At 41.2% G+C, this 24,870-nt stretch overlaps 1 protein-coding gene across 3 annotated transcripts in view; it reads right to left on the reverse strand.

Moving 5' to 3' along the window:
* Positions 1-1,194: 1,194 nt before the first annotated feature.
* LOC121919591 (sodium/hydrogen exchanger 10-like) overlaps positions 1,195-24,870 on the reverse strand; it is a 29,564-nt gene continuing 5,888 nt past the window's right edge. Inside the window, exons 3-6 of one of the 3 annotated variants that reach the window (XM_042446335.1) lie at positions 17,573-17,690; positions 12,699-12,757; positions 6,519-6,601; positions 1,195-3,120 (exon numbers count right to left, since the gene is read on the reverse strand). In XM_042446335.1, coding sequence (XP_042302269.1) covers positions 6,554-6,601; positions 12,699-12,757; positions 17,573-17,690 — 225 coding nt within the window. In that variant the 3' untranslated portion in view covers positions 1,195-3,120; positions 6,519-6,553. Of the gene's footprint in view, positions 3,121-5,989; positions 6,602-12,698; positions 12,758-17,572; positions 17,691-24,870 lie in introns of those variants that run through there. The other 2 variants (XM_042446336.1, XM_042446334.1) reach the window with 2 other exon arrangements.

Genomic DNA, 24,870 nt, shown 5'->3' on the forward strand with positions numbered 1-24,870 from the left:
AAAAGGATATTCGGTATTAAAGAATTTATGTACCCTAAAATGTACCTCCTGAATATAATAAATAACACCAAATTAAAAGAGCAAGAAGGTAAATTGTTATTCCATGTAATTGTAGCAGTGAGAATGGTCCTTGCAAAGTACTGGAAGAAAGAAGAAATACCTGAGATAGAGGAATGGAGATTGAAGGTGATGGAGCTGTATGGGATGGACAGGCTAACTGCATTATTAAAGAAAAAAAACCACTAATAGGTTTTTGTAAGGAATGGGAATTGTGGGGAAAATATATAACAAAAGAAAAAAAGAAATTATACAGACGGTTTAATAATATTTGGTTATATATAAACTGAAATGTAAATTATAAGAAATTGTGACAAGATAATATAGAATAATAAGGTTAAAATAGTAAGATATAGATAAAAATAGACACAAATATATAGAAGTGATATAAATCTTAAGGAGACAAATAAATAGAGATAAGAGCTAGTGAAAATAAGAGAAATTAGGTTGGAAAAGAAAGTGTCTTTGGAAATGTAATAGGTAATTATATGATGTGAATGCTTGTATAATTTGTTAATTAATTTTTTGATGTATAAGAAATTTTGGAAGTTTGTTTTTAATCAATAATTTTTTTAAAAAAAAATTAAAAAGTCATTGAGAGATTTATAAGTATTATATGTTTTTGTTATAAAAACGCAGGCTGAGAATAGGTGGAGGCCACAATTTAAATACTCTGAAGTTCATTGATCCAACAACAGATCTCTTGAGACAGATGGCACTCTGTTTGCAGGTCCTAATTATTCAGTTCTTTGTGGTTTTCCCATTCTTCTCGCACACTTCCCTCTCTCCTTTGTTAGATGATTTGAGGATCTAGATGTGTCATCTTTCCTATTTGTTATCTACTTCCTTGGATTGCTGACCGTACTAGCAACTTATTTATCACTTATACTTTGCCTAAGGAAGGGGTTTGTTAAGTCATATCTGGCACATTAACCCCCTGTTATCAAACTCAAACTTAACAACTGTACTGTCCACTGTGATTCACTAGCTCACATCTTCAAGCAATAGAAAGCAGACTTCCTCAGCTGTTGGTCTTCTGCACGTTCTGGACTTGAACTCCCAGAATCCCCAACTATTATGGCTAAAGATTATGGAAGTTCATAGTCCAAAATATCTATCTGAAGGGCCAACTATTGTTCTAGGGAGACCGTTTATTTGCTCTTGCTGTTAATGACACAATTAGAGTAAACTCATATTTTGTTAGTACTCCTTATTGAAATGCCATGCATTCTGCAAAATAGTTAGCTTCCTTGTTCCTGTCATCCCATTGAAGCCTAAGAACATGTAATGTAGTCAGCTATTAACGTATTCATCTGTTCTGTATTTTTTAAAGAAATTAAGGCGTACTGTACTAATCCATACATCTTTTATTCTGTAGGGCTGATCAACAAGCTCTTCTAGCAGAGGCGTCTGTTAATGGCCCTGTATGATATGTGATATTGACTGCTGTTGGCTGAAGAATATGAACTGATACCCAAGGATTTCTCTCTTGAGGATTTCATCTAGAGCCTATTGGAGCCAGTCACTGCTGCACTAATTTCACAAGGGATCAGGACCAGCAACATTTATATTCTAGATTTTAAGACATTGTACAGAAATTCATAAGTGTAAAAATTGCACATTGAGAAATACCAATAAATTTTTGCGTATGTTTATATTGTATTGTTCTAAATGATGGGTGGCCTGTGAAATAAGATCTTGTCACCCAAGTAACAATAGTAGTGATACTATAGTTAAAATGGCTGTAAGAATAGTTTTATAAAAAAGTGAATACTGTACACAAATCCAATGTATTTGAGGCATAACTATTTGACAATTAGTGACCAAAGTATTTAGCAGTTCTCATAATTTTTCAATATCCCCCTTACCCCAAATTCTGAAGTCCATGTTTTTCATTTTGGCAAAGAATTGCTCAACTGCAAAAGCTCTTTAAATGTTTGGGTTGTTTTAGATTTAAAACAATGATTTAAAAAGAATTTTTGGTGTTCAGCATTTTACAGCAGGCTTTCAATTGATAATTGTTTTCTGTATGGTTTAAACCAGATAAAATGTAAGTCTATTGGTAGAGATTTTAAGTATTTATTGTTACAACTTAGTTGACAAATAGATGTTACTGTAAAGCCATACATTCTGTTAAGTCTTGTTTGCTTGAAAACAATACCTTACAGGTGAAACACTAGACTATTTTTGAAGTGCACATGGCTTGTTGTGTATTTAAGTGATTCACCTCCTTTTTTAACCCATTCACCAACATGTACTTTAATTCAAAGCAGTATAAAATTAAACATTTTGGAACAATCTTCATTTTTAAAACACTGTAATCCTTTTGACAAATCAACTAAATATAATGAAATGCCAATGCTGCTCATGTAATTACAGTTCATGTGTTTTAAAGGTATAATATCTTTAAATATCAAATTTGGGCACTTGAGCATGTTAATTGTTATACTTTCACTGTTTTGATCTGTGTGAAGTTTTTCATTTGTAAGTTTTCAACCAGTTTTTTTCATAACTGGCTTGTGTATATATATATAGTGATTATGGAAACTAATTGTAATTTATAATTTTCTATGTCATAAAATTCCAACCGCCTTCTCAAAAAGAAGCAATATAATGTATATTGCCACATTGTCTGGTGGAAGGGTTAAAGTACTTCACCTCTTGCACTTTTAGATGCAAATCCATTTTTATTTCTTTAATAGAAAGTTATTCATTTATTTTTACATCATTTGTTTTCCTGACCAGTATTTAAAAGCCAAAAGGATACTCTAAACAATGGCCAATGACTTATTTTAGAAAGTGTCCCAAGCTATGTGCCTAATACTACATTGCATACAGAAATAAAGACAAATGTATACTGGTATGTTTATTCTTCTACTATTTCCAACTTCATGGAAGTGTTCCTGCTTTCATTCCAGCAGTATTGGAGAGGTCTTTGTAGCTTATAATGTGGCAGAGGAGTAGGCATGTGGAGGATTGTGCTGTTGCTGTCCATTCATCCACTACATAATAACAAGTGAATATCAAGTTCCAGCAACCAACTATAGGTTATGACTTCAAAAGCTGGAGAAGTAAATAAATTTCCTATGTTACAGTAGAAACAGCAGCCTAACTACATGGTTTCACATTCATGGCACCTCTGCTTTTGAGGCAATGCTTCATAATGTTACCAAAAAAATCACACACTAAGATTGATTATCTATCTATCTATCTATCTATCTATCTATCTATCTATCTATCACTGTAGATGACAGCAACTGCTGTCTGTAACATCTGTATGACAGCACATGGGAGAAAGGTACACCAGGTTTCTTAATGGCGAGCCAATTAGTGTCTGCTAAAAGCTGTATCCATGCACATTTACCAAAAAATAAAAGCTTACATTTGTTTAGTGGGATAGACAACTCTTTTGCCCCCAAATTGACCTTATTAAAAATTCTGGACACTTGCAACCTAATCCTGTGTGTATTTGCTTTTTGGAAAAAAGCAGTTAGCATTGCTGTTGGAGTGAGAATGAAACCCTTGAAGTTCAGGCAAATAAAGCATCTGATAACAAAGACAGTCTTCATTACCCACTTAAGTGATCTTTGTGAGGACCAGCAGACACAACAGATAACCTCTGTGTCTGTTGAAGAGGTGCAGTCCTAGAGACATAAAAGGCAAGCGTGCACCTGACACTTAAACCATGGATTGCTCTGTCCACTTTGGAAAGATTCCTTACAAAGGTAGGTAAAAGAAGATCTTGGTACATATGAAAGGTGGATACAACTACAGTAGTTTCTTTGAGGAAGATTTTTACTTTGAGGAGCTATAAAAACCCTTAGAATGCGAAGAAGCCCGAGAAGCTTGGTACAACTTTGCCCCCCCCCCCACATAGACTCTGCCCATGAAAACTTGGCAGCAAGACAAACGGAGGAGCGAGAAGCCAGTACTAAGGCCAAGGCAGACTTTGATGTTGATACTCTCTTTTGAGTTCATATCGACTGATCCTGTCACGAGTCAACAGTGTGATGCAGCAGCTAAAAAGGCCAATGAGATTTTAGGCTGCATCAATAGAAGTATAGTGTCTAAATCAAGGGAAGTAATAGTGCCACTCTATTCTGCTTTAGTCAGGCCTCACCTGGCATACTGTGTCCATTTCTGGGCACCATAATACAAAAAGGATGTTGACAAGCTGGAGTCTCCAGCGGTGACCTGGTGAAGGGTTTGGAAACCATGCCTTATGAGGAAAGACTTAGGGAGCTGGATATGTTTAGCCTGGAGAAGAGACAGTTAAGAGGTGATATGATAGCCCTGTATAAGTATTTGAAGGGGTGTCGCATTGAGGATGGTGCAACCTTGTTTTTCTGCTGCTCCAGAGAGTAGAACACTGAACAATGGACGCAAGCTCCAGGAAAAGAGATTCCACCTCAACACTGGGACGAACTTCTTGACAGTAAGAACTATTTGACAGTGGAACATACTCCCTCAGAGAGTGGTTGCATCTCCTTCTTTGGAGGTCTTTAAACAGGCTGAAGAGCCATCTGTCAGGGATGCTTTGATTGTGATTTCCTGCATGGCAGGGGGGTTGGACTGGATGGCCCTTGTGGTCTATTCCAACTCTATGATCCCAAAGGCCAAGCAGAATGAGGTCTGAGGATTTGTTCATATAAGAGTATTTTCATATGCAACTCTCTTCTTTCTGGCCTAAGGCAGAAAAGTGGTACAGTGGACACAAGAGGCAAATACACCGAGATAGAGAAGACACTCCAAGTGTCCATTCCATTGCAGGATCTTAGAGGCACAAGAGGCATTTCTTGAAAAACACCAGTGGAAGAAATAGCCTGAAGGATGAACATGATTTCAAATGCCACCACCAAGAGCAACTGCTGAAGCTGACATCGGACAGTCCAAAGTACGCCAATGAAGACTGACAAATCTGAAGAACACAGTTCTATCAATGCTCCTGCAGCAGCAGATGAAAAGGAACTGGTTATTTCAGTGAGAAGTCACAGGTTGGCAGGGCTACCACCAAAAAGTTTATGTAACATTCTAGAAGTTTCTGAAAGATGCACTGTGCAAGCATAGGAAAACCCATTTGAGTCACATAAAACATGAACAAGAACTCTCTCATTTCTCGGCAGTGATTGTAAAACAAAAACAAAAATACAAGAAAGAGAGAAAGAAAGCTAAAATAATACATTCAGCTATTGAGAATTTTTCTATAGATGATTAGGGCCTTTGGAGAGAAGCTATAGCATGCTGATGTAGCCACAATGAGAGGGTGGGGCTGGGTTCTCTACCAAAGTTGTTCAGCAGTTTTAGGCTGCATCAATAGAAGTATAGTGTCTAGATCAAGGGAAGTAAAAGTGCCATTCTATTCTGCTCTGGTCAGATCCAGTTCTGGGTACCACAATTTAAAAAGGATGTTGAGAAACGAGCGTGTCCAAAGGAGGGTGACAAAAAGGTGAAGAGTCTGGAAACCATAAAGCCCTATGAGGAACGACTTAGGGAGCTGGGGATGTTTAGCATGGAGAAGAGAAGATTAAGAGGTGCTATGATAGCCCTGTTTAAATACTTGCAGGGATGTCATATTGAAGAGGGAGCTAGCTTGTTTTCTGCTGCTCCAGAGACTAGGACCCGGAGCAATGGATGCAAGCTCCAGCAAAAGAGATTCCACCTCAACATTAGGACATTAAGGGCTGTTCAACAATGAAACAAACTCCCTCAGAGTGTAGTGGAGTCTCCTTCCTTGGAGGTCTTTAAACAGAGGCTGGTTTTCCATCTGTCATGGATGCTTTGATTTAGATTTCCTGCATGGCAGGGGGTTATACTGGATCGCTCTTGCAGTCTCTTCCAACTATGATTCTATAATTCTGGAAAAGGCTACTGCACAAGTGCAAAAACCAATTGTGTGTTTCACAGGGACCATGAAGAAGAAATATTCTGTAATATAAAAACTTTTGTAACAAGTCTCCTCATTGTTAAAAAGCTCGATTTAATGTCAAACCAGTATTTTATCATTTATAGCAGTGATTGCCAAACTTTGGTCTTGTAGCTGTTTTGGGCTTCAACTTCCAGAAGCCCTAGCTAGGTTGGCCAGTAGTCAGGAATTCTGTGAGCTAAAGTCCAAAACATCTGGAGGACCAAAGTTAGGGAATCACTGATTTATAATACCCAGTTAGGAAGAAATATGTAAATTTTGATATGCGAACCAATAGGTATTGTTCTTGCTCTATAACGATTGGGACATTCTGAAGGCATAAAATTAGTTCAACATTTATTATTGCATGAGGTATAACAGTTGAAATAACATATTTGAAAACTAAATTTAAACATTTTAAGTGCTGTTTAACTAATAGTTGTGTTTAATAAACATGTTCTAAACTGTAAAATCTTAATATTCTCAGAGGCTAAAAACAAAAACAAAAGATTCCATTAGAGAGCTGCTATCAACAGTTATATCTTGCATCATCTCTCACCCAGCTCTATGGTACTTGAACATGTTCATTTCATATCAATCTTTTTTCACAGTGGAGTTTTGGGTGCTCACATAAGTATAATCCTGTAGGAGAAAAAAATATACGTTTGACACACTACATATGCATTTATCTAAACATTATTAATAAAAATTTAAGTTAATACTCAAAGGCATAAGTGACAATTTTGATTCATTTTCAGTCTTGTTACTTGTAATGGAAAAAAAAGGGAACCATCAGATTTAACTAGATGTAGCTCTGTAACTGCCACTATTTCCCTTTGCTCATCACCTGAATTAGAGACTGGAAGGTGATCCATTCAGTAAGGATGTTAAGAAATAAAGAAGCACCTCACTACTCAAGGAAATGTTATTTCCTACTTTTGAGGGCATTGTTACAGGAGTCTCATTCTGTAGGAGCATTTTTAGCACAGCCCAAAAGAGTTCTGTGGTTATTAGAGAAGCGGTTGGCTTATTCTGAACTAAGCGGTATCACTGTTCTCGATATATAATTTTAGAACAGACAAAATGAGAAACGTGCATGAAAATGAAGACAAGATTAAATTCAGAAGGGATAGGCATTACTAGAGAACAAGAGATCTTGGATAGCCAAGGATGTACAATCGGCCCTCCATATCCACGGATTATTTTTCCAGGAATTCAACCATCCACAGCTTGAAAATATTCCCAAAAGATATAATAATAATATTTATTTGTATCCCGCAAAAATATCAAATCCTAATTCCCTATCTCCCTCCCACCCTAAAATAGCATTAAAACAATTCCCAATACAGTAAAATGCTCCCAATAAAATAGTCAATAAAATCAATCACAATCACAGTCCAGTGGGAACAGCTATGCAACTGGAGAGTGAACATTCCGAGGAGGTCCGTTTGGGAAGGCCTGCCAGAAGAGATCCATTTTTATTGCTTTCTTAAAGGCCTCCCAAAGATGTTATATGGCAGATCTCTTCTGGCAGGTCATTCCAGATTTTTGGAGCGGCAACAGAAAACGTCCTCTGGGAAGTCGTTACCAGTCTGGTTTTCTTAAACAGCAAGAGATTCTTCCCAGAGGACCTGAGAGTATGGGAAGGATTGTATAAGAGGAGGCGTTCCCTCAGGTAAACTGGACCCAAGCCATGTACAGCTTTATAGGTAATGACCGACACTTTCTACTGTGCCTGGAAGCTAATAGGCAACCAGTGTAGGGATTTTAAGATAGGTGTAATAGGATCAAATTTAGAACTCCCTGTAACTAATCTGGCTGCCATATTTTGAACCAGTTGCAGCTTCTGAACGAGGCATGAGGGTTGCCCCATGTAGAGCGCATTGCAGAAATTGAAATGAGAAATTACCAGTGAATATACAACTGTTTCTAGGTTTTCCTGTTCGAGGAAGGGTCGTAGCTGGTGTATCAGCCGAAGCTGATAACAGGCACTCCTGTCCGTCGCATTCACCTGAGATGTCAGCTGAAGCTACAAGTCCAGAAGTACCCCCAAGCTATGAACAAAGTCCTTTAGGGGAAGTGTGACACCGTCCAGAACTGAAGAGTTGATCACCATTCCCGGATTAGGATTGCCTATAGAGAGTACCTCCATTTTATTTGGATTCAGTTTAAGATTATTTTCCCTCATCCAATCCATTACTGACCTCAGGCAGTCATTCAGAGGAGAGATGCCATTCTTGTCACCAAAGCAGTCCGAGACATGGAGAAGCAAATTTGGGTGTCATCAGTGTATTGATAACACCCTGCCCCATGTCTCCGGATGATCTCGCCAAACGGCTTTATGTAGATGTTAAATAGCATTGGAAACAGTATTGCGCCTTGAGGGACACCCAATTTGAGCTCCCTCTTGGCCGAACAACTGTCACCAAGCAACACCACCTGGAACCTACCCAAGAGATAGGACCAGAACCACTGCAAAGCAGTGCCCCCGATTCCTAACTCTCTCACACGTTCCAGAAGGATACCATGGTCGATGGTATTGAAGGCCACTGAGAGGTCCAAGAGGGCCACACTTCTCCTGTCGATGCACCAAGGCGACCATGGTGGTCTCGACTCTGTATCCCGACCTGAAGCCAGTTTGAAATGGATCATGATAATCGGTGTCATCCAAGACTGCTTGGAGTTGGTTGGCAACTGCTCTCTCGATCACCTTGCCCAAAAATGGAAGAAGAGATACCGGCTGATAGTTAGATTTCTCCAGGGGATCAAGGGAAGGCTTTTTAAGAATAGGTTAAACTACAGCCAGTTTTAAACTGGCTGGAAAGCTGCCTTCCCTAAAGGAGGCACTAATTATAGATCTTAACAAACTCATAGTTGCCTCTCCTCCCTGGATGGCCAGCCATGAAGGGCAGGGGTCAAGAGAGCAGGTGGTCTTTTTGACCTTAGCAAGCAGCTTGTCTATGTCATCAGTACTCAAAGACTGAAACTGATCCAAATTAATGTCATTAACAGAGTTGCTGGACACCTCTCTAGATGTTTCTGTGTTAAGGCTGGCATCTAAGTCGGCGCTTATCCGAGAGATTTTATTTGCGAATTAGTCGTTGAAAATATCACAGCAGACCTCCGTGGGTTGTAATAACAGATTCAAGGTGGAAAGAGTCTGAGTTAACTTCCTAACAACCTTGGAAAGCTCTGCCGGACGAGACTTCGCAGACACAATAGATGCAGAAAAGAAAGATTTCTTTGTTGCATTTATTGCCACTCGATAGGCTTTAAGTGAAGTCGTATGACATGTCTTGTCAGATAGGGATTGAGTCTTTTGCCAGCGGCACTCTAGTCATTGTACAGCCTGCTTCATCCTTCTAAGATCTTCAGTATACCAAGGATTTCTATTTGAAATGGGCTGAAAAGGACGCTTGGGAGCGATTGTGTCAATAGCCTTTGTAAGATCGTTGTTCCAGGTGGACACCAAGGCTTCGACAGATTCGCTGACGTTACCAGCCACTGCATCCTCTAGGGCTTCCTGGAACCTTTTGGGTTCCATTAGCCTTCAAGGGCAGATCATTCTAATAGGTCCCCCCCCCCCCGGAGGTTATGAATGGTGGTCTTTAGTCCAACTTTAACCAGGAAATGATCTGCCCATGACAAAGGGGAGGTACAAATTACCTCCACCCACGGATTTTCCTTGTTCCAAACAAAAGACCACATCGATGGTATGACCAGTGCAATGCGTAGGCCTGGAGACAATCTGAGATAGGCCCATGTTTGTCATGGCCCACATGAACTCCCGAGCTGCCCCTGTAAGATCAGAAGAACTGGACTCGAGGGGGATATTGAAATCTCCCAGAACAAGAAGCCTGGGAGTTTCCAACACCAGCTCTGAGTCCAGTTGTGTCAGCTCGGCTAGGGAGTCTGTTATGCAACGGGACGGTCAGTATACCAACAGAATCCCTAGACAGGGTGGTTGGTATACCAACAGAATCAGGTGAAGGTACATAGCCTCGATGCTCCAGAGAACAGGACCCGGAACACTGGATGCAAGCTGCAGGAAAAGAGATTCCACCTCAACATTAGGAAGAACTTCCTGACAGTAAGGGCTGTTTGACAGTGGAACACACTCCCTCGGAGTATAGTGGAGTCTTCTTCCTTGGAGGTCTTTAAGCAGAGGTTAGATGGCCATCTGTCGGGGATGCTTTGATTTGGATTTCCTGCATAGCAGGGGGTTGGACTGGATGACCCTTGTGGTCTCTTCCAGCTCTATGATTCTAGTTGTCGAAGAGGTATCCTAGTCAAGGTAAAGTTGTTCTTATGGACTATGGCCACACCACCCCCTCGCCCACTTCCCCTTACCTGCTCACTAACGGCATATAAATTTCAAAAAGCAAACCTTGATTTTGCTATTTTATACAGTTGGACCTTAATATCTGGGGGGGATGCATTCTGAAACTCCCCACCCATGGATACAGAAAAATGTGGGACCTCAAGTCCCATTGTCCCTAATGGCGGTGCGACATACGCTAGTGCAGCCACATGCGCGTGCCACCATTGGGGACAAGAGGGCTTGCCATCTGTGGATGCTTACATCTGAAGATGGCATGCCTGCAGATAGCATGGTTCCACTGTATAAGGGACAACAGTTTACTACGTCACTGCAATTAATGGGAACAGAGCACTTGCCAGTGGTGTCTTTTTAGACATGCTGAAAATGGAGGACATTCTGAAATTCCTCCTGTAGAGCAGGTCCTGGAAAAGGAGGGTGCCTGGAGGGCTAGGCACCACAAAATGGAGGATGCAGGGCTAAAAAAACACTTAGTATAAAGCTTAAGCCTTAAGCTTTAAGAGAAATATAAATTCATACTTCATTCTGAAATTCCTCCTGGGCAGAAGAATGAAATGAAGGATGTGTCCTGGGGAAGGAGGATGCCTGGTCATTTAACCACAAAGGAGGACAAGCTACCTAGTGTGTAATGGTTTGAGTATTGGACTATGACTCTGGAAACCAGGGTTCCATTCCCTCTCAGCTATATGAAACCCACTGAGTGACCTAGGGCAGGTCACACTCTCTCAGCCTCAGGGGAAGGCAGTGGCAATGCACCTCTGAAGAAACTTGCTAAGAAAGCCTCATGATAGGGTTGCCATAAGTGAGAAACAACTTGAAGGTACACAATCCCAATCCCAGTGGGTAGCCATGGCCAAGGCTTGGAGCAGCCCTTCTGCCACCCTTCCTAGCTGGGAGAAGTCTCTGGTGGCCAGAGAAAGCCTGAGGAAGTACAGGAGGAGGAAGAAGAGGTGCCCAGCCATGGGGAGGCTACAAAGACCGGCTGTTGGGGAGAGGGATGGACAGAAGTTCTGGAGGTACTGGCAGTTTCTTGTTTTCAAGGGGTAGCAGGAGAGAGGAAAGGACAAAGGGGAGGAGGAGGAGGAGATGGGCAGAGGTTGTTTTTCTGCAGGATGGAAGCAGGCAAAAATTTGTACTCCTGTCACTTTTCCTTGCAAGTGGCACAAGGACTGGTGTGGGGTTGTCCAGGGTTGCAAAAGCCGGGATTGAAACACGGCCAGACTAGTGTGATTGATGAAAACACAGCCTGGCTTCGAATGACGGCTCGGGTTGGGTGACCCTTGGGCAAGTCACACTGTCTAAGCCTCAGTGTACATCCATGGCACACACTGTCAAGAAACATGGCAAGGAAACCCAGTGATAGGGTGGCCTCTTAGGGCCAGCATAAATGAGAAACTACTTTTAAAGGCACACAACAACAACAACGGTCCGTGGCAAGGAGGGGCAGAGGCGGGGGGCACCGGGTATCACCCGGTGCAGTGTGCACCCCCTGCATACCCCTAGTGACGCTGTTGGCACCTGCAATTTTGGTATCCATGGGGTAGGCTCCATAGCAGCTGAAAATAATACTGAAGCCGATGGTATGGAGGCTGTCAGTAACGATGCTGTCAATGTCAATGGTGGGGCTACCTGCCAATCTGTTCAACTTTTGAACCTGTGAAAGGAGTCTCTGAGCAGATGCAAAACCCTAATGTGACAGAGACCACAAAGAAGTGATTCTTTCACTGATTTAGATAATGTTTTTGAATGGGCCATAGCAGTAATAGTCATTAAGAGACAATATTGCCCCTAGGGCTCCTAAGCAGCTTGGGAGCCAGCAGGCAACTGTCCTGCTCCACTAGCAAATTTATACTTGGTTTCTGTTTCTGTTCTCACTCAACACAGTTTGCTGTGGCATGTTCCCACAGCCAATTTGTGGCAGGGGAGGACAAGAGAAAGGAATAATTGTTCTCCACTTAGATCTCCTCCCAGTATTCTGGAAGTACTCTAGGGTACCCTGCAGCCCAGAAAGCTGACAGCTGTTACTTTTTATACAGCCTGATAGAAAAAGAATACATCCAGCCTTCATCCAGGTGCTGCTCTCCAAGTGTGGGAGGTGGGTTGCTAAAGGGATCCCCTTACTTTTAACCTGCTCTTGCTCATGTGCAGAGCAGCACACAGAAGGGAATGAAAGGTTGCTGTTATTATTCAAATTATAATTTCATTAATAGTTCTCTGCATACCATAACCAAACAACACCTTCACAAAATGCAAATTGACCCTGTGGTGTAATTGAACTGACCAACTTTGAATTGAATATCTTATAGCTGAATACAACTTTTTAAAATTATTTTTAAATTCTTATCATTATACTGATGTTAGAACATACTTTGACTGATATTTAATTAGACACATACTTACTAAATCATTGGCTACTGAACTATGACTGCCTGAATCCAATGGAATGTGTCCCACTGTGGCTGTAAGTTCAAAAGAGAAAATCTTTTTAAAAGTCAATTTCTTAATTTAAAAAAAAAAAAATTCCCCAAGCAGAATCAAAATGAAATGATATTAATGCATATTTCCCCACTCTTCATCATATTTAAGGTCTCTGAAAATTCAAGAAAGAATTGCTAAAAGTAAACTGAATTTTCTGTAAGTCAAGAGAAGGAAACATCTGACCTACCCATGAAAAACCATCTTGCAAAAAATGCTTTTCTTTCTCCCTGAAAACTCCACTCCCTGGAGCTGGAAAGATTACCATGCACTTCTTGCTTCCAACTGGAAAGGCAAGCTGTAGGCAGGGAAATGCCACTATTATCTCTAACTCTACAAAACATGGGAACATCCCACTCCAACTCCATTGCATTTCTCATTGGGAACATAAATAGGGTGGGATGGGGTATTCTACTGTTATCTTAGATCTGAGATAGAACAAAACTGTACTGTGCTTGCATTCCTGGTGGGGAACATGAAGGGTGAAGAAAACCCTTGGTAACATCCCTAAAAGAGAATATAAGCATGATAGTGGGTGGCAACTAGGGATAGGGGAGGTAATCACCCTGCTCATTCTGATCTAAGATAGCAGCAGGAGTCCACTTCCACCATCCTACTCTCACTTCCAGTGGATAATGCAAGTGGATAATGGGAAATGAGACTGGAGACAGTAAAGCTATTTTTGGTGCAAATGAAGACATGGGACTCTGTGCCTCTGCCTGAAAATGGAAAAGTGTAGAAACAACAACCCTTCAGCCAAGGGACCGTCAGAATGTCATAGGCTTCTGCATTTCTGTTTTCATCGATGGAATAAAACTTTCTTTGGCTGGTATTCTTGCCAGAAGCAAATATATCTATCTGATGTGGTCTCAATGATGTATTTAATTGATGAAACACCTCTGAATGCAAGGTCTATTTTCCTGGATGGAATCTGTTTTGGCTGAGGTAATCTGTTTGAACATTTAGTGTTCCTTTCAGATATCCAACCTAGATTTTAGGTTCCTCTCTACCCATTTGAACAACTTGTTTGACTTGTTATCAGGGGAGATGACTGCAGTCCTCACAGATTGCATATGTATGCCCTCATGTTCATATTGTCCATGTACACCTGAACATGGTGTCCTCGGATGAAAGTTGTAAAATTCATATGTGCTAACTGTACAGCCTTCAATTCTAGACCGTTTATGTTGTACCTTCTGTCCAATGCAGACCAAACAACCTGAATAGCATGGCCTTTGCAATGCATTCCCCAACTGGTAAGGCTTACATCAGTTGTTACTTGAAGCTTGAGTTGTACTGGCAAAGGAACCTCCTTGTCTAAACCATTTGTCAGAGACTTGCTGGGCAGTGGTCATGTGGACTGAAATGCATTTAGGTTTTTCAGTTCCCTGATTTTCTGGTCAGCCATCAGGGAGATGGAGTCCTCTTTTAATTTTGCTGTGGTTTGCAGCTTTTTCTTCTCAGTGTCCAAAGCCACACCATTTGTCTCTTCTCTTTAGGAAATATATTCTTTTTCTCAGTCTATAACCTAATTCTCTTGACTGACATAAGGGAAGGGAATGTACATCCCGTTTACAGGGCAGGAGATAAAAAAAACTGACAGGGAAGGGGCAGAGACACAACAGCATCAATGGAAAATGAACGTAATTCCTGCCTCGTTGGTTGGCACGTGGGGATTAACCATGAGTGGCCGGATTGCTCCTCGGCGTCATCCTGAGAATGGCAGAATTATGAAAATGAAAATGTAAGCATCATGGGAAAGTGTAGTATGCAATACATTTTCACAACAAGTTCACAGGGAGTCAGGTTTTGCTATGCAAACTTTAAAAATTATTGACACGAAGAGCAGTTCAAGGGCAGGAAACCAGGTAACATTTGTTTCACCCTAATAAAATTTTTGGTATTATTCCCCATTGATACGCATGTTTCTGGAATTATGTTTCAGTTTTATCTATATAAATAAAAATGTAAATGTTCGTTTGTTCACAATCTTAAATCTCTGAACGTTCTTTACTGATTGCTTTGAAATTTTGACACAACGTTCCATTCGAATACACGCATGTTTTTATATAATGTAAGCCACTCTGATAGACTTTTGGCTGAAGAGTGGGTTATAAATACTATAAATAAATAACCTATACAGTGGTACCCTGGGATACGAATCACCGTGTTACGAAATTTCCGGGTACGAAAAATCCCATAGGAAAAAACTGTTTCGGGTTACGTTTTTTTTCGGCTTACGAAAAATTTTGGTGCTTTTCGGCGCTTTTTCACACGAATCGCGGCTTTTAGCGCTAGCGCCTATGGCTTTTTCGGCTAGCGAAAGATTTCGGGTTACGAATGGCGCCGCGGAACGGATTACATTCGTAACCCGGGGTACCACTGTAAATACACCTACTATGTTTTTATATATCTACTATTATATAGATGTCACACCTGTGACATGGGAAATTCTTTCATTTCCAACACATGAATAAAGTCCAGCTGTTGTTCACTTAGCAGTACATCTCGAAAATGAACAACACATGTATTTCACAGCTGCAAATGTGCAACCAATAGCCCAGAATCCATTTGCTACAACCTTAACTGCTTTCTTCACGTTATGTCAAAATGACAAATTTGCAAAAACAGTGCTGTATTCGGAAGTCCCTATGTATTATACATGGAATGCGAGTAGAAAATCATTTGAACGATGCAAACAAGGAGAGCGAGTTGATAAACAACTTGGCATATTCAAAGAAACTACGAAAGGCAGACAGTACACCATGCATCCTAGTCAAGATGAATGCTTCTTTCTTTGCATGCTGTTGGTAAATGTGCCCGGTCCAACTTCTTTCCAGCAACTGAGAATTGTCAACGGCGTTACACATGCCACTTTCCGTGGGGCATGTCAAGCTCTGAATTTATTGGAGAACAACCGACACTGGGATTTATGCATTAATGATACGTGCAACACGTCACATCCAAATCAAATCCGTGCATTGTTTGCAATCATATTGATCACCTGCTCTCCTTCATCTCCAACAGAGTTATGGAAGAAATATAAATAGCACATGGCTGAAGATATTTTCCGTCAAATACGCGTATTCCGTCAAATACGCAACAAAACTTCAGATATGATCATGGATTTCACAGTAGAAATCTACAACGAAGTGTTGATAATTAGAAGTGTTAGAAAGTGTTGATAATTAGAAGTGTTAGAAATCATGAACAAAGTTTTCCATCAATTGGGAATGCCATCAACGAATCAATCTGCTGCTGCTTCGTTCGATGTACAATTGCATCGTGAACAAAATTACAACACGGATGATTTTTTGTCATATGTTCACTCAAATATTCCTAAACTAACGCTTGAACAAAAAGGCATTTACAATCAAATAATGCAGAATTTCAATAACGGAGTTGGACAAATCTTCTTGGATGTGCCAGGAGGAACTGGTAAACGTTCCTAATTAGATTGGTTCTGGCATCAATTCGATCCCAAAATGACATAGCCTTAGCTCTTGTGTCGCCCGGAATAGCTGCAACATTGCTACCAGGTGGAAGAGCTGCTCATTCCGCTTTGAAATTGCCATTGAACATGCAATTCATTGAAACTCCCATGTCCAACCTTTCCAAAGCATCCAGCATGAGAAAATGAGAAATGCAAACTTATAGTTTGGGATGAATGAACAATGGCGCACAAAAAAATCGCTTGAGGCTCTTGATCAATCATTGTAAGATTTGTGTGGAAACATCAGACCATTTGGGAACACATTCATGTTGCTTCCAGGAGATTTCTGGCAAACATTACCTGTAATTCCTCGATCAGCACCAGCGGATGAAATAAATACTTGCCTTTAATACTCCACTTTGTGGCGACATGTAAAGATATTAACATTAACTACAAATAAGCAAAACGAGCGATCAGCTGAAATATTCTTACATCAATTGCTGGAAATTGGGAATGGAAAGATGCCGGTTGATGTGACCTCAGGACGAATTTCATTGCCTCATAACTTCTGCAATTTAGTGACATCAAAAGAAGAACTGGTTGAAAAAGTATTTTCCAATATTCAAACCGATTATAAGAATCACGATTGGTTGAGTGAATGAGCTATTCTTGCGGCCAAGAACAAAGACATCTATGAACTTAATATTATTCAGTCGAACATTCAAAGTGAGGCCATCACATACAAGTCCGTTGATAATGTTGTGGAAGCAGATGAAGTAGTTAATTATCCAACAGAATTTTATAATTCACTCGATCTGCCAGGGATGCCACCACATGTACTGCAATTGAAAATTGCCGTTCCAATTATCATGTTGCGCAATATCAACCAGCCAAAGCTTTGCAATGGCACGCGACTTGCAGTAAAAAAAATTAATGAGCAACATCGTTGAAGCAACAATCTTGAGACGAAGATGTCCTCATTCCTCGCATTCCTATGATTTTTCAATTTAAGAGATTGCAATTAGATTGGTGTTTGCAATCACCATCAGTAAAGCTCAGGGACAATCTTTAGAATTTTGCAGTTTAGAGCTAGACATGGATTGCTTCTTACATGGACAGTTATATGTTGCGTGTTCTAGAGTCGGCAAACCAGACAATCTCTATATCTACACAGACAATGGAACAATAAACAATATTGTATACCCATTAAATATTTCAGAAATGTGCGCTTTCTCTTTCTTTTCCATTTAACCAGACTGAGCCACAGCAACGCATGGCCAGGTACAGCTAGTTTTAAATAAATATAAAACCATAACTATAAAATTTTGTTAGCCTTCCAGAATAGGATTTTTAAGCTTTTTCTCACCACGTCTCCGATCTGAATGATACTGGCAAAGAATACTGCATGCTCCGGTGCTCTTACGTCCTCCATGCTCTATACCTCGTATAACTAACAGTTTTGTGGCTGATGCAGTACCTTGTACCTAGAATATTGCCACAATAAGAATTACTGTTCACTCAAATGGTTCATTCATCTAGGGACAATACAAATGACTCTAAATGTAATACTAAATTTGGTTTACTGTAGAAACTATGCAGTCACCTCACTTATCATGGGTGTAAAAACAGCCAGCCCCTTATCTGCCTATACTTTTAAAGGTAGCATTAAATTACAGATTAGCCATAACTGTCAAAATGAAAATTCTTCAAGGGAGATAATTAACATAAAATCTATCCTTAATGTATTTTATTATATCGGTTGCTTAAGACTTTTTAAAGAGATGGTGGAATGATATGCCATATTCACCAGCATGAATTAAAAATGGGTATGCCTGTTGCTACAGGTGCTAATGGAAAGATCTGAAATATCTATCAATTAACCATATTTCTCAGAAACTTTGAGGCAGCTCACTAGTTACTTGGCATTCACCAAGTATCTTATCTGGTAGAAAAGAGCCTGTAGTTATTATATTTCATCTCTCTCTCTCTCTTGAAGTGAGGAGACCCTCAATATTCCTGCTCTCACCATATCTCAGAGACCAAGTAAGAAGTTAACTATTCCTGCCATTTTGTTGTTTGTCCCACTACCTGTCTTACTGTGAGAATAGTTATCTGCTTTTGAATCCTAACAACACTACATATTATAATGAACTTTGGTATTTAAAAAATCATTTTATAACAAAAATATGGAACTATCATTATATACCATTCCATGCCAGCAATTATATTAAATACACATACTTTATAACACTCTCTATACTGTGCATATACTGTTACATTCACTCTGCCTCCCCAAGTGGTGAGATGTTCTAGGGACCGCAGTATTTGAGTATAGCCTCCTTTAGAGGACTGATTACTGGAGATTTACAGATTTCCTTTTGAAATATAGAAGCCATGTACAGATGGCAGTTGTACTTCAATGCATTTGTAGGGTACCAGGTTGAGAAAGGTTACCACATAAACTGGTGGTGCTTCACTTCTAACTGCTCTATAGGGTTTTCCAATAATAATGATGATGATGATGATGATGATGATGATGATGATGATGATGATGTTTATTTATATTTCCTGCCTCTCCCAAGGATCGAATATTCTGAACCATACATGTATATAGTAACATATACAGCTGATGACATTAGCACATACAGCAGCCTGATTCACTGCATCTATGGTCAAACATGATTGTGGGCAAATGTATTCTTGGTGATAGAAAAAGACAACATCCACCTCCCCACCATATCAATGGTGGATAGTGTGTCCTCACACAACAGGGTTTTGCGGCTGCGCAGGGACTCCATTCGGAAGCTAAAAAGCTGAGCAGATTGGCAGGTAGCCCCGGCCACTCCCATGTACTGAGCATGCCCAACCACACCAATCGAGCTCTACCTTCTCCAGCCCCCAATTTGATTGGCTGGCACCTTCTTTCTTTTTATTGGCTGTAGCCAGGCTAGCCCATCTCTGCCAGCTCTCTTCCTACTGGTCATTGCTAGGCTGGCCCATTTCTGCCAGCTCTCCACAACCATGTAGAAGCTTTGCACAGGTCAGACAGGGAGACACCACAGAGGAAGGCAGCAGATGAGGAGACAGCCCTGGTTGAGTCTAGGTGCACATCAACAGGAGGAGGGTGTTTAGCCAGTTCATAGGCTAGGAGAATAGTTTGTGCAATCCATTTTGCAAGCCGTTGTGAAGAAACAGGGTGGCCTTTCCTAGGTCCGCCATAACAAACAAAGAACTTGCTGGTGAACATGAACTCCGCAGAACATGGAGTATAAAATGCCAAAGCACAGTGAACATCCAGAGTATGCATAGTTTTTTTTCCCAAAGGAGTAGATGGTTCCAGATAAAGGGTAGGCAGAACAATGTCCTGAGAAAGATGGAAAGAGGAGACCACCTTGGGGAGGAAGGAGATATCTAGTCTTAGCACAGCCTTGTCTTTGTGGAAAATGAGATAAGGTTTGTCTGAACGTTCAGAAGATCTTCTGGCTGAGGTGATGACAACCAGGAATGCTGTCTTAAAAGACAATAGCTTCAGTAAGGTTGAACCCAAAGGCTCAACTAGGGGCCTCATGAGTTGCATAAGCACCAAAGAAAGTGACCTGGGAGTCGGTAACAGAGGAACTGGAGGGTACAGGTGATGTAGTACTTTGAAGAATCTTTTAATTGGAGGTGAAGTGAAGAGTTTTGCAGAGAGTGAGCCATGAGGCTGGTTAGCCGCTATGGCAGACAAACAAACTTTAAGAGAAGAGAAAGCTAGTCTTTCATCATGTAGGTGGAAGAAGTGCAAAGCTGTAGACAAATGAACAAAAGCATCTCCATTTGTAAGAATAGGAGTGCCTGGTGGAGTCTTTACAGGAGGCAAAGGGAACCTTCAGGAGTTCAAAAGAGGACAGTGCTGGATCCTCCAGGCTGTTAGGTGGTGACTATGAACATCTAGGTGGAAACCTGCCCCACTGGAGTGGGAGAGAAGGTCCAGCCAATCTAGAAGTTTGAGATAACAGTCCTTGAACAGGTGGAGGAGAGGGGTGAACCAGGGTTGTCTCGGCCAGTATGGAGCCACCAGTATCACATTGGACTTTTCCTCCACCATCTTGACCACTATCCTCGCCACTACAGAAAGGGGAGGAAAGACATAGAGAAGGTGGTGTGTCCAGCTCAAGAGAAAGGCTTCTCTTAGGGAGTTTGTCCCTTGATTGGCCCTGGTGCAAAACAATGGGCACTTCACATTCTCGGGAGAGCCAAAGAGATCCAGCTAGGGAGTGTCCCGTCAAGATGTGATGAACTCGAATGTTTTGGGTGACAAGGTCCACTTGTGTTGCAGAGCCCTGTCCTGGCTCAGAGAATCCGCCAAAACACTGTCTTTGCCTGCTACATGGACTGCCACTGGATAGATGGAGAGGATACTGCACCACCTCCAAAGCTGGAGGGCAAGGCAGAGAAGCGGTGGAGAGTCGGGCTGCCCTGCTTGTTAATGTAGCAGACTGCAGTGGTATTGTCCATGACCATTTGGACCATCTTGTGGCGCAGGTGGTTCTTGAATGCTCTGAACTCTTTGATGATCGCTAGAGGTTCTAGGGCATTGATATGCATTCATGACTCTGAAAGAGACCAGTGTCCCTGAACTCAAAGATCCCCGTAATAAGCTCCCCAGCCCATAATGGAGGCATCTGTGGTGACCATCCTGGAAGGCTGAGGAGGCTGGAATGGCATCCCTCCAACAATATTTTGAGGGATGTTCCACCACTGGAGCAAAGTCTGCACTTCTGTTGGGAGAGTAAGTCTTTTGGACTGTTGATTGTGGAGGTGGTCAAAGACAGACTGGAAACACATGAAGCTGAAACTTCATGTGCACCAGGTGGGCAACCATGATGCCAAGAGGCCTAGTAGTTGCTGGATGTCCCTCACTGATGGATGGGAGAGACGAAGAACAGTTTGAATGCGAGACCAGAGAGACTCAACTCTTTGAGTAGGTAGATAGGCATGAGCCATTACAGAGTCCAGAGACATTCCAATGCACTCTATCACTTTGACTGGTTCCAAGATGGACTTGGAGGGACTGATGGTAAGATCAAGGTCAATGAAGAGAAACAGAGTGTGATGGACATCTCAAAACAGTTGTGTTAGGAGGACGATACTAGAAGCCAATCATCTAAGTACAGGAAGATTTTTATCCTTTGGGTTTGCAGATATGTGATTACCACTGCTATGCACTTCGTGGAGACCCTGGGGGCGGTAGAGAGGTTGAAGGGTAAGACATTATATTGATAGAGATCTCTGTCTATGGCGAAATGAAGATACTTGCGGTGTTGAAGACACATGCGTACCATGGAGTAAACATGCACCGTCGAAACTAGAGGAATTACAGCAGGGATGGGTGTCAATACCGAGTGGTGAGTGGTACCACTGTCATAGAGGCTGAAGAGAGAGGTGGAAAGGAGGACACAATACCGTCGCCATGTTGCGAGGCGGTGGGCAAGGGACCCTGGTGATTCGCTCCTCTGGACACAAGAATGGAGATGGAGAAGTGGAAGATCTGAAATAGGAATTGGACCGAAAGCCACAGTAACAGGCAGGAGAACAGAATTAAGATCCTCAGTATCAAGAAGGAGAATTGTAAGACTGCTCCCTCTGATAGGTAACAATCTTGGTATGAAGGAGAGCAGGACCTATAAGATGAAGGGCACTCTCTCCAACAGTCCTCTGTCTGTACCCTTGCATAAATGAAGCTGAAGTATATGAAGAGTCACAGTAATAGAATCTCCAGGAGGAAGCAGAAATGTCAGCCTGATCTCTAAATGGAGAGTGGCAAGATCTAGCAGGGGAAACAACTCATGACCATGGGGGCGGAGGCAAGAAACATAGTTGGAGGGGACTTGGTCTTAGTGATTGGAGAAACCCATGTTTTTCTCCTCGGTCAGAGAAACCTTGAGGAGAATTTTTTTTAAAAATATTCTTCCCACAAATGCCCCTTCCAAAAGGTGATTTCTTCTCTCCCCTTCAGCAACTAGCGAAATATTTTTCACAGATTTCTCTGAATGACAATAAAAGACAAGGCGAATAATTACGCTAATTACTTTGCATTTCAAACTCAATTACCATCTCAAAAGGAAGTTTGGCAGAGGTTTAAAGAATATTCCTATGCTTAAAAAAACCTGAAGGCACACACACAAAAGGCAAAAAAAGCCCAGTGTCAACAAATAAACTGTGATTGAAGCCCCAACAAGAATTAGTAGAGTTGAGGGGACCCTCAAGGACCATCCAGTCCAACCCCCTTCTGCTATGAAGTAATACACAGGAATACATGGCATACTAGAGGACATGTATTATTATTATTATTATTAACCTTTATTTATAAAGCACTGCAAATTTACACAGCGCTGTACATACAATCGTTTTAATCGGACGGTTCCCTGCCCTCACGCTTACAATCTAACAAGGCACAACACAAAAGGAGAAGGGAGTAGTGGTGAGGAAGGGACCTCTCTAGTAGCATGTCCTAGAGGACATCTAGTCTGACCCCTGTTCAACATCAGGATGTCACTGGAAGATGGGACAAACCGAGGGTTTTCTTGGCATAAAGAGGAGTTTTGCCATGGGATGCCCCTCAAGCTGAGATAGTGTGACCCACCAGGGACGTAGCCAGGATTTTGGGAAGGGGGGGGTTCAAGACTAAGTGCCACCATTTTGAGAGGCTAAGAGCCCCCCCAAGACACAAAAAGAGGGTTGAGCGTTTACCCTCAACACCTCGATGGCACCACTTTAACTTCCGTTATGGCTTCGTGCAATGGAATCTTGGGATCTGTAGTTTTGAGGACCTGTTGAGTCATCTGTCAGGTGCCACGAAAACTACAAATCCCGAACTTCCGGTTGGGAACGGCAGCCCGTCGGACGCAAGCTTCAGGTTCTCTGGAGACCGTCCTCTTTGCTGGCGCTTTTCCTGCACGCTGAGACTAGCGCGAGGCGGGGAAAAACCCCAGGTATGGCATTACTTGGGTGAAGAAGCTCAGCGAGTCCCCTCTAAACACCCCCTTCTTTTCTCCTGAGCCGGAGGGCTTCGGCGAGGAGACGGAGGTGCGGGGACTTTGGAGTAGTCGCCGCCAGCAAAGTAGAGCCGAATAAGGCTCTGAGAGCCGCCCCCATCTTTTTAAACCAGCGACGACAGATAAAAAGGGCAAAATAACAAAAAGCTGTTTGGGTCTTTAAAGTCTGAATTATCTTCGGAATCTAGCCTTTAGAACAGAAGGAGATAGAACCACTCAAGGGCAGAAAAAGTGAGTAAAATTTGAACTAAAGTTGTGTGATTCAAGCTGCATCCACGCTGCATCCTAAGCATACCTAAACGGACTCTCTTACAGTAAATTTATTTGGACTTGTTTGAAATCTGGGCTCTGGCCCCTGAAATTTGAAAGCTTATTTATTATTTATTCATTATTCATTTATTTAATGCATGGGATTGAATGAAAGAAGCAAAGTTTGAGCAAAACAAATTACTAACAGCTGGGGAAACCGGCAATTGACAATCAGCTGGGCTGCTGTTACAGCTGGAGTTAGTAAAGGAACAAAGGAATTAGTTCAAACTCAAACGGACTGAAACAAGACAAATACAAATAATAAAATAAAATAAATCCACTGCTATTAGAAGGAGACTAAAGAGAAGCTGTAAAAGAAGGACTGTAACAAAGGAAAATTAGTAAAGGGGAAAAAACGAAGAGTGAGAGTGTTGGAGAGGATTTAAACTAACGAAGCTTAAAAAACGGAGGAAGACAGAGGACCAAGAAGGGAACAGAATAGGAGGAAAGACTTGGAAAAATATTGAAGATAAGCCAGAGAAACTATTTAAACTGAGATAAAAGGCTATGTAATAGGGAAACTAGGTAAGGATAGTACTAATAGGAGGAGATAAAAGAAGAAAGCAAAGAAGCTGAGGAAAAGGAAATTAAAAATAGAATTATAGACTATTGGGAAGGAGAAGGAGTAGAATTGTAATAAGGAAGGAGTTATATCAGGGATAGATATAACAAAGGGAAAATGAATACAAGGAGAGCAAAATTTGATCCCGGACTCCAGAGAAGAACCTCGGTCGGAGCCAGTTCATCTGAACAGACAACTCTACTAGAGGAGTTAAAGACTTTATACCTGGATATGAAGGAAGATATAAAAGCACTGAAAAGAGATATGAATGCCATGAGGAAAGAGATTAAACAAGAGATCCGTCAGGAAATCAGGACAGAACTAAAGGACATTAAGGAAACCCTAGGGAAAGCAACTGAAGACATCTCCCTAATGGAAAAAAATATAGGTAAAATAGAGGATAAGACTAATAAGATCAATAAGAAAGTAATAGATTTAGAAAGAAACTACGAAAGAGAATTAGATGAGAGAGCCCTGCAAGATCAAAAACAACGCGAGAACTGTATAAAAATCAGAGGCTTAAAAGAAAAGGAGAACGAGGATCTTTATGATTACTTAGCACCTATACTAGCAGACTATATTGGAGCAGATCAAGATCAATTCCAATGGGAAATAAGTAAAATGTTCCGCATTAATTCTAAAATAGCAAAGCAGAAGAGGCTACCGCGGGACATTGTTATTTATTTTACGAGGAAAAAAATTAGGGATGAAATTATACAACTAAATTATGATCAAAAGTTAGAATGTGAAGGGGAG

The sequence above is a fragment of the Sceloporus undulatus genome, chromosome 1 (assembly GCF_019175285.1).
Source record: "Sceloporus undulatus isolate JIND9_A2432 ecotype Alabama chromosome 1, SceUnd_v1.1, whole genome shotgun sequence".
Taxonomy (NCBI): domain Eukaryota; kingdom Metazoa; phylum Chordata; class Lepidosauria; order Squamata; family Phrynosomatidae; genus Sceloporus; species Sceloporus undulatus.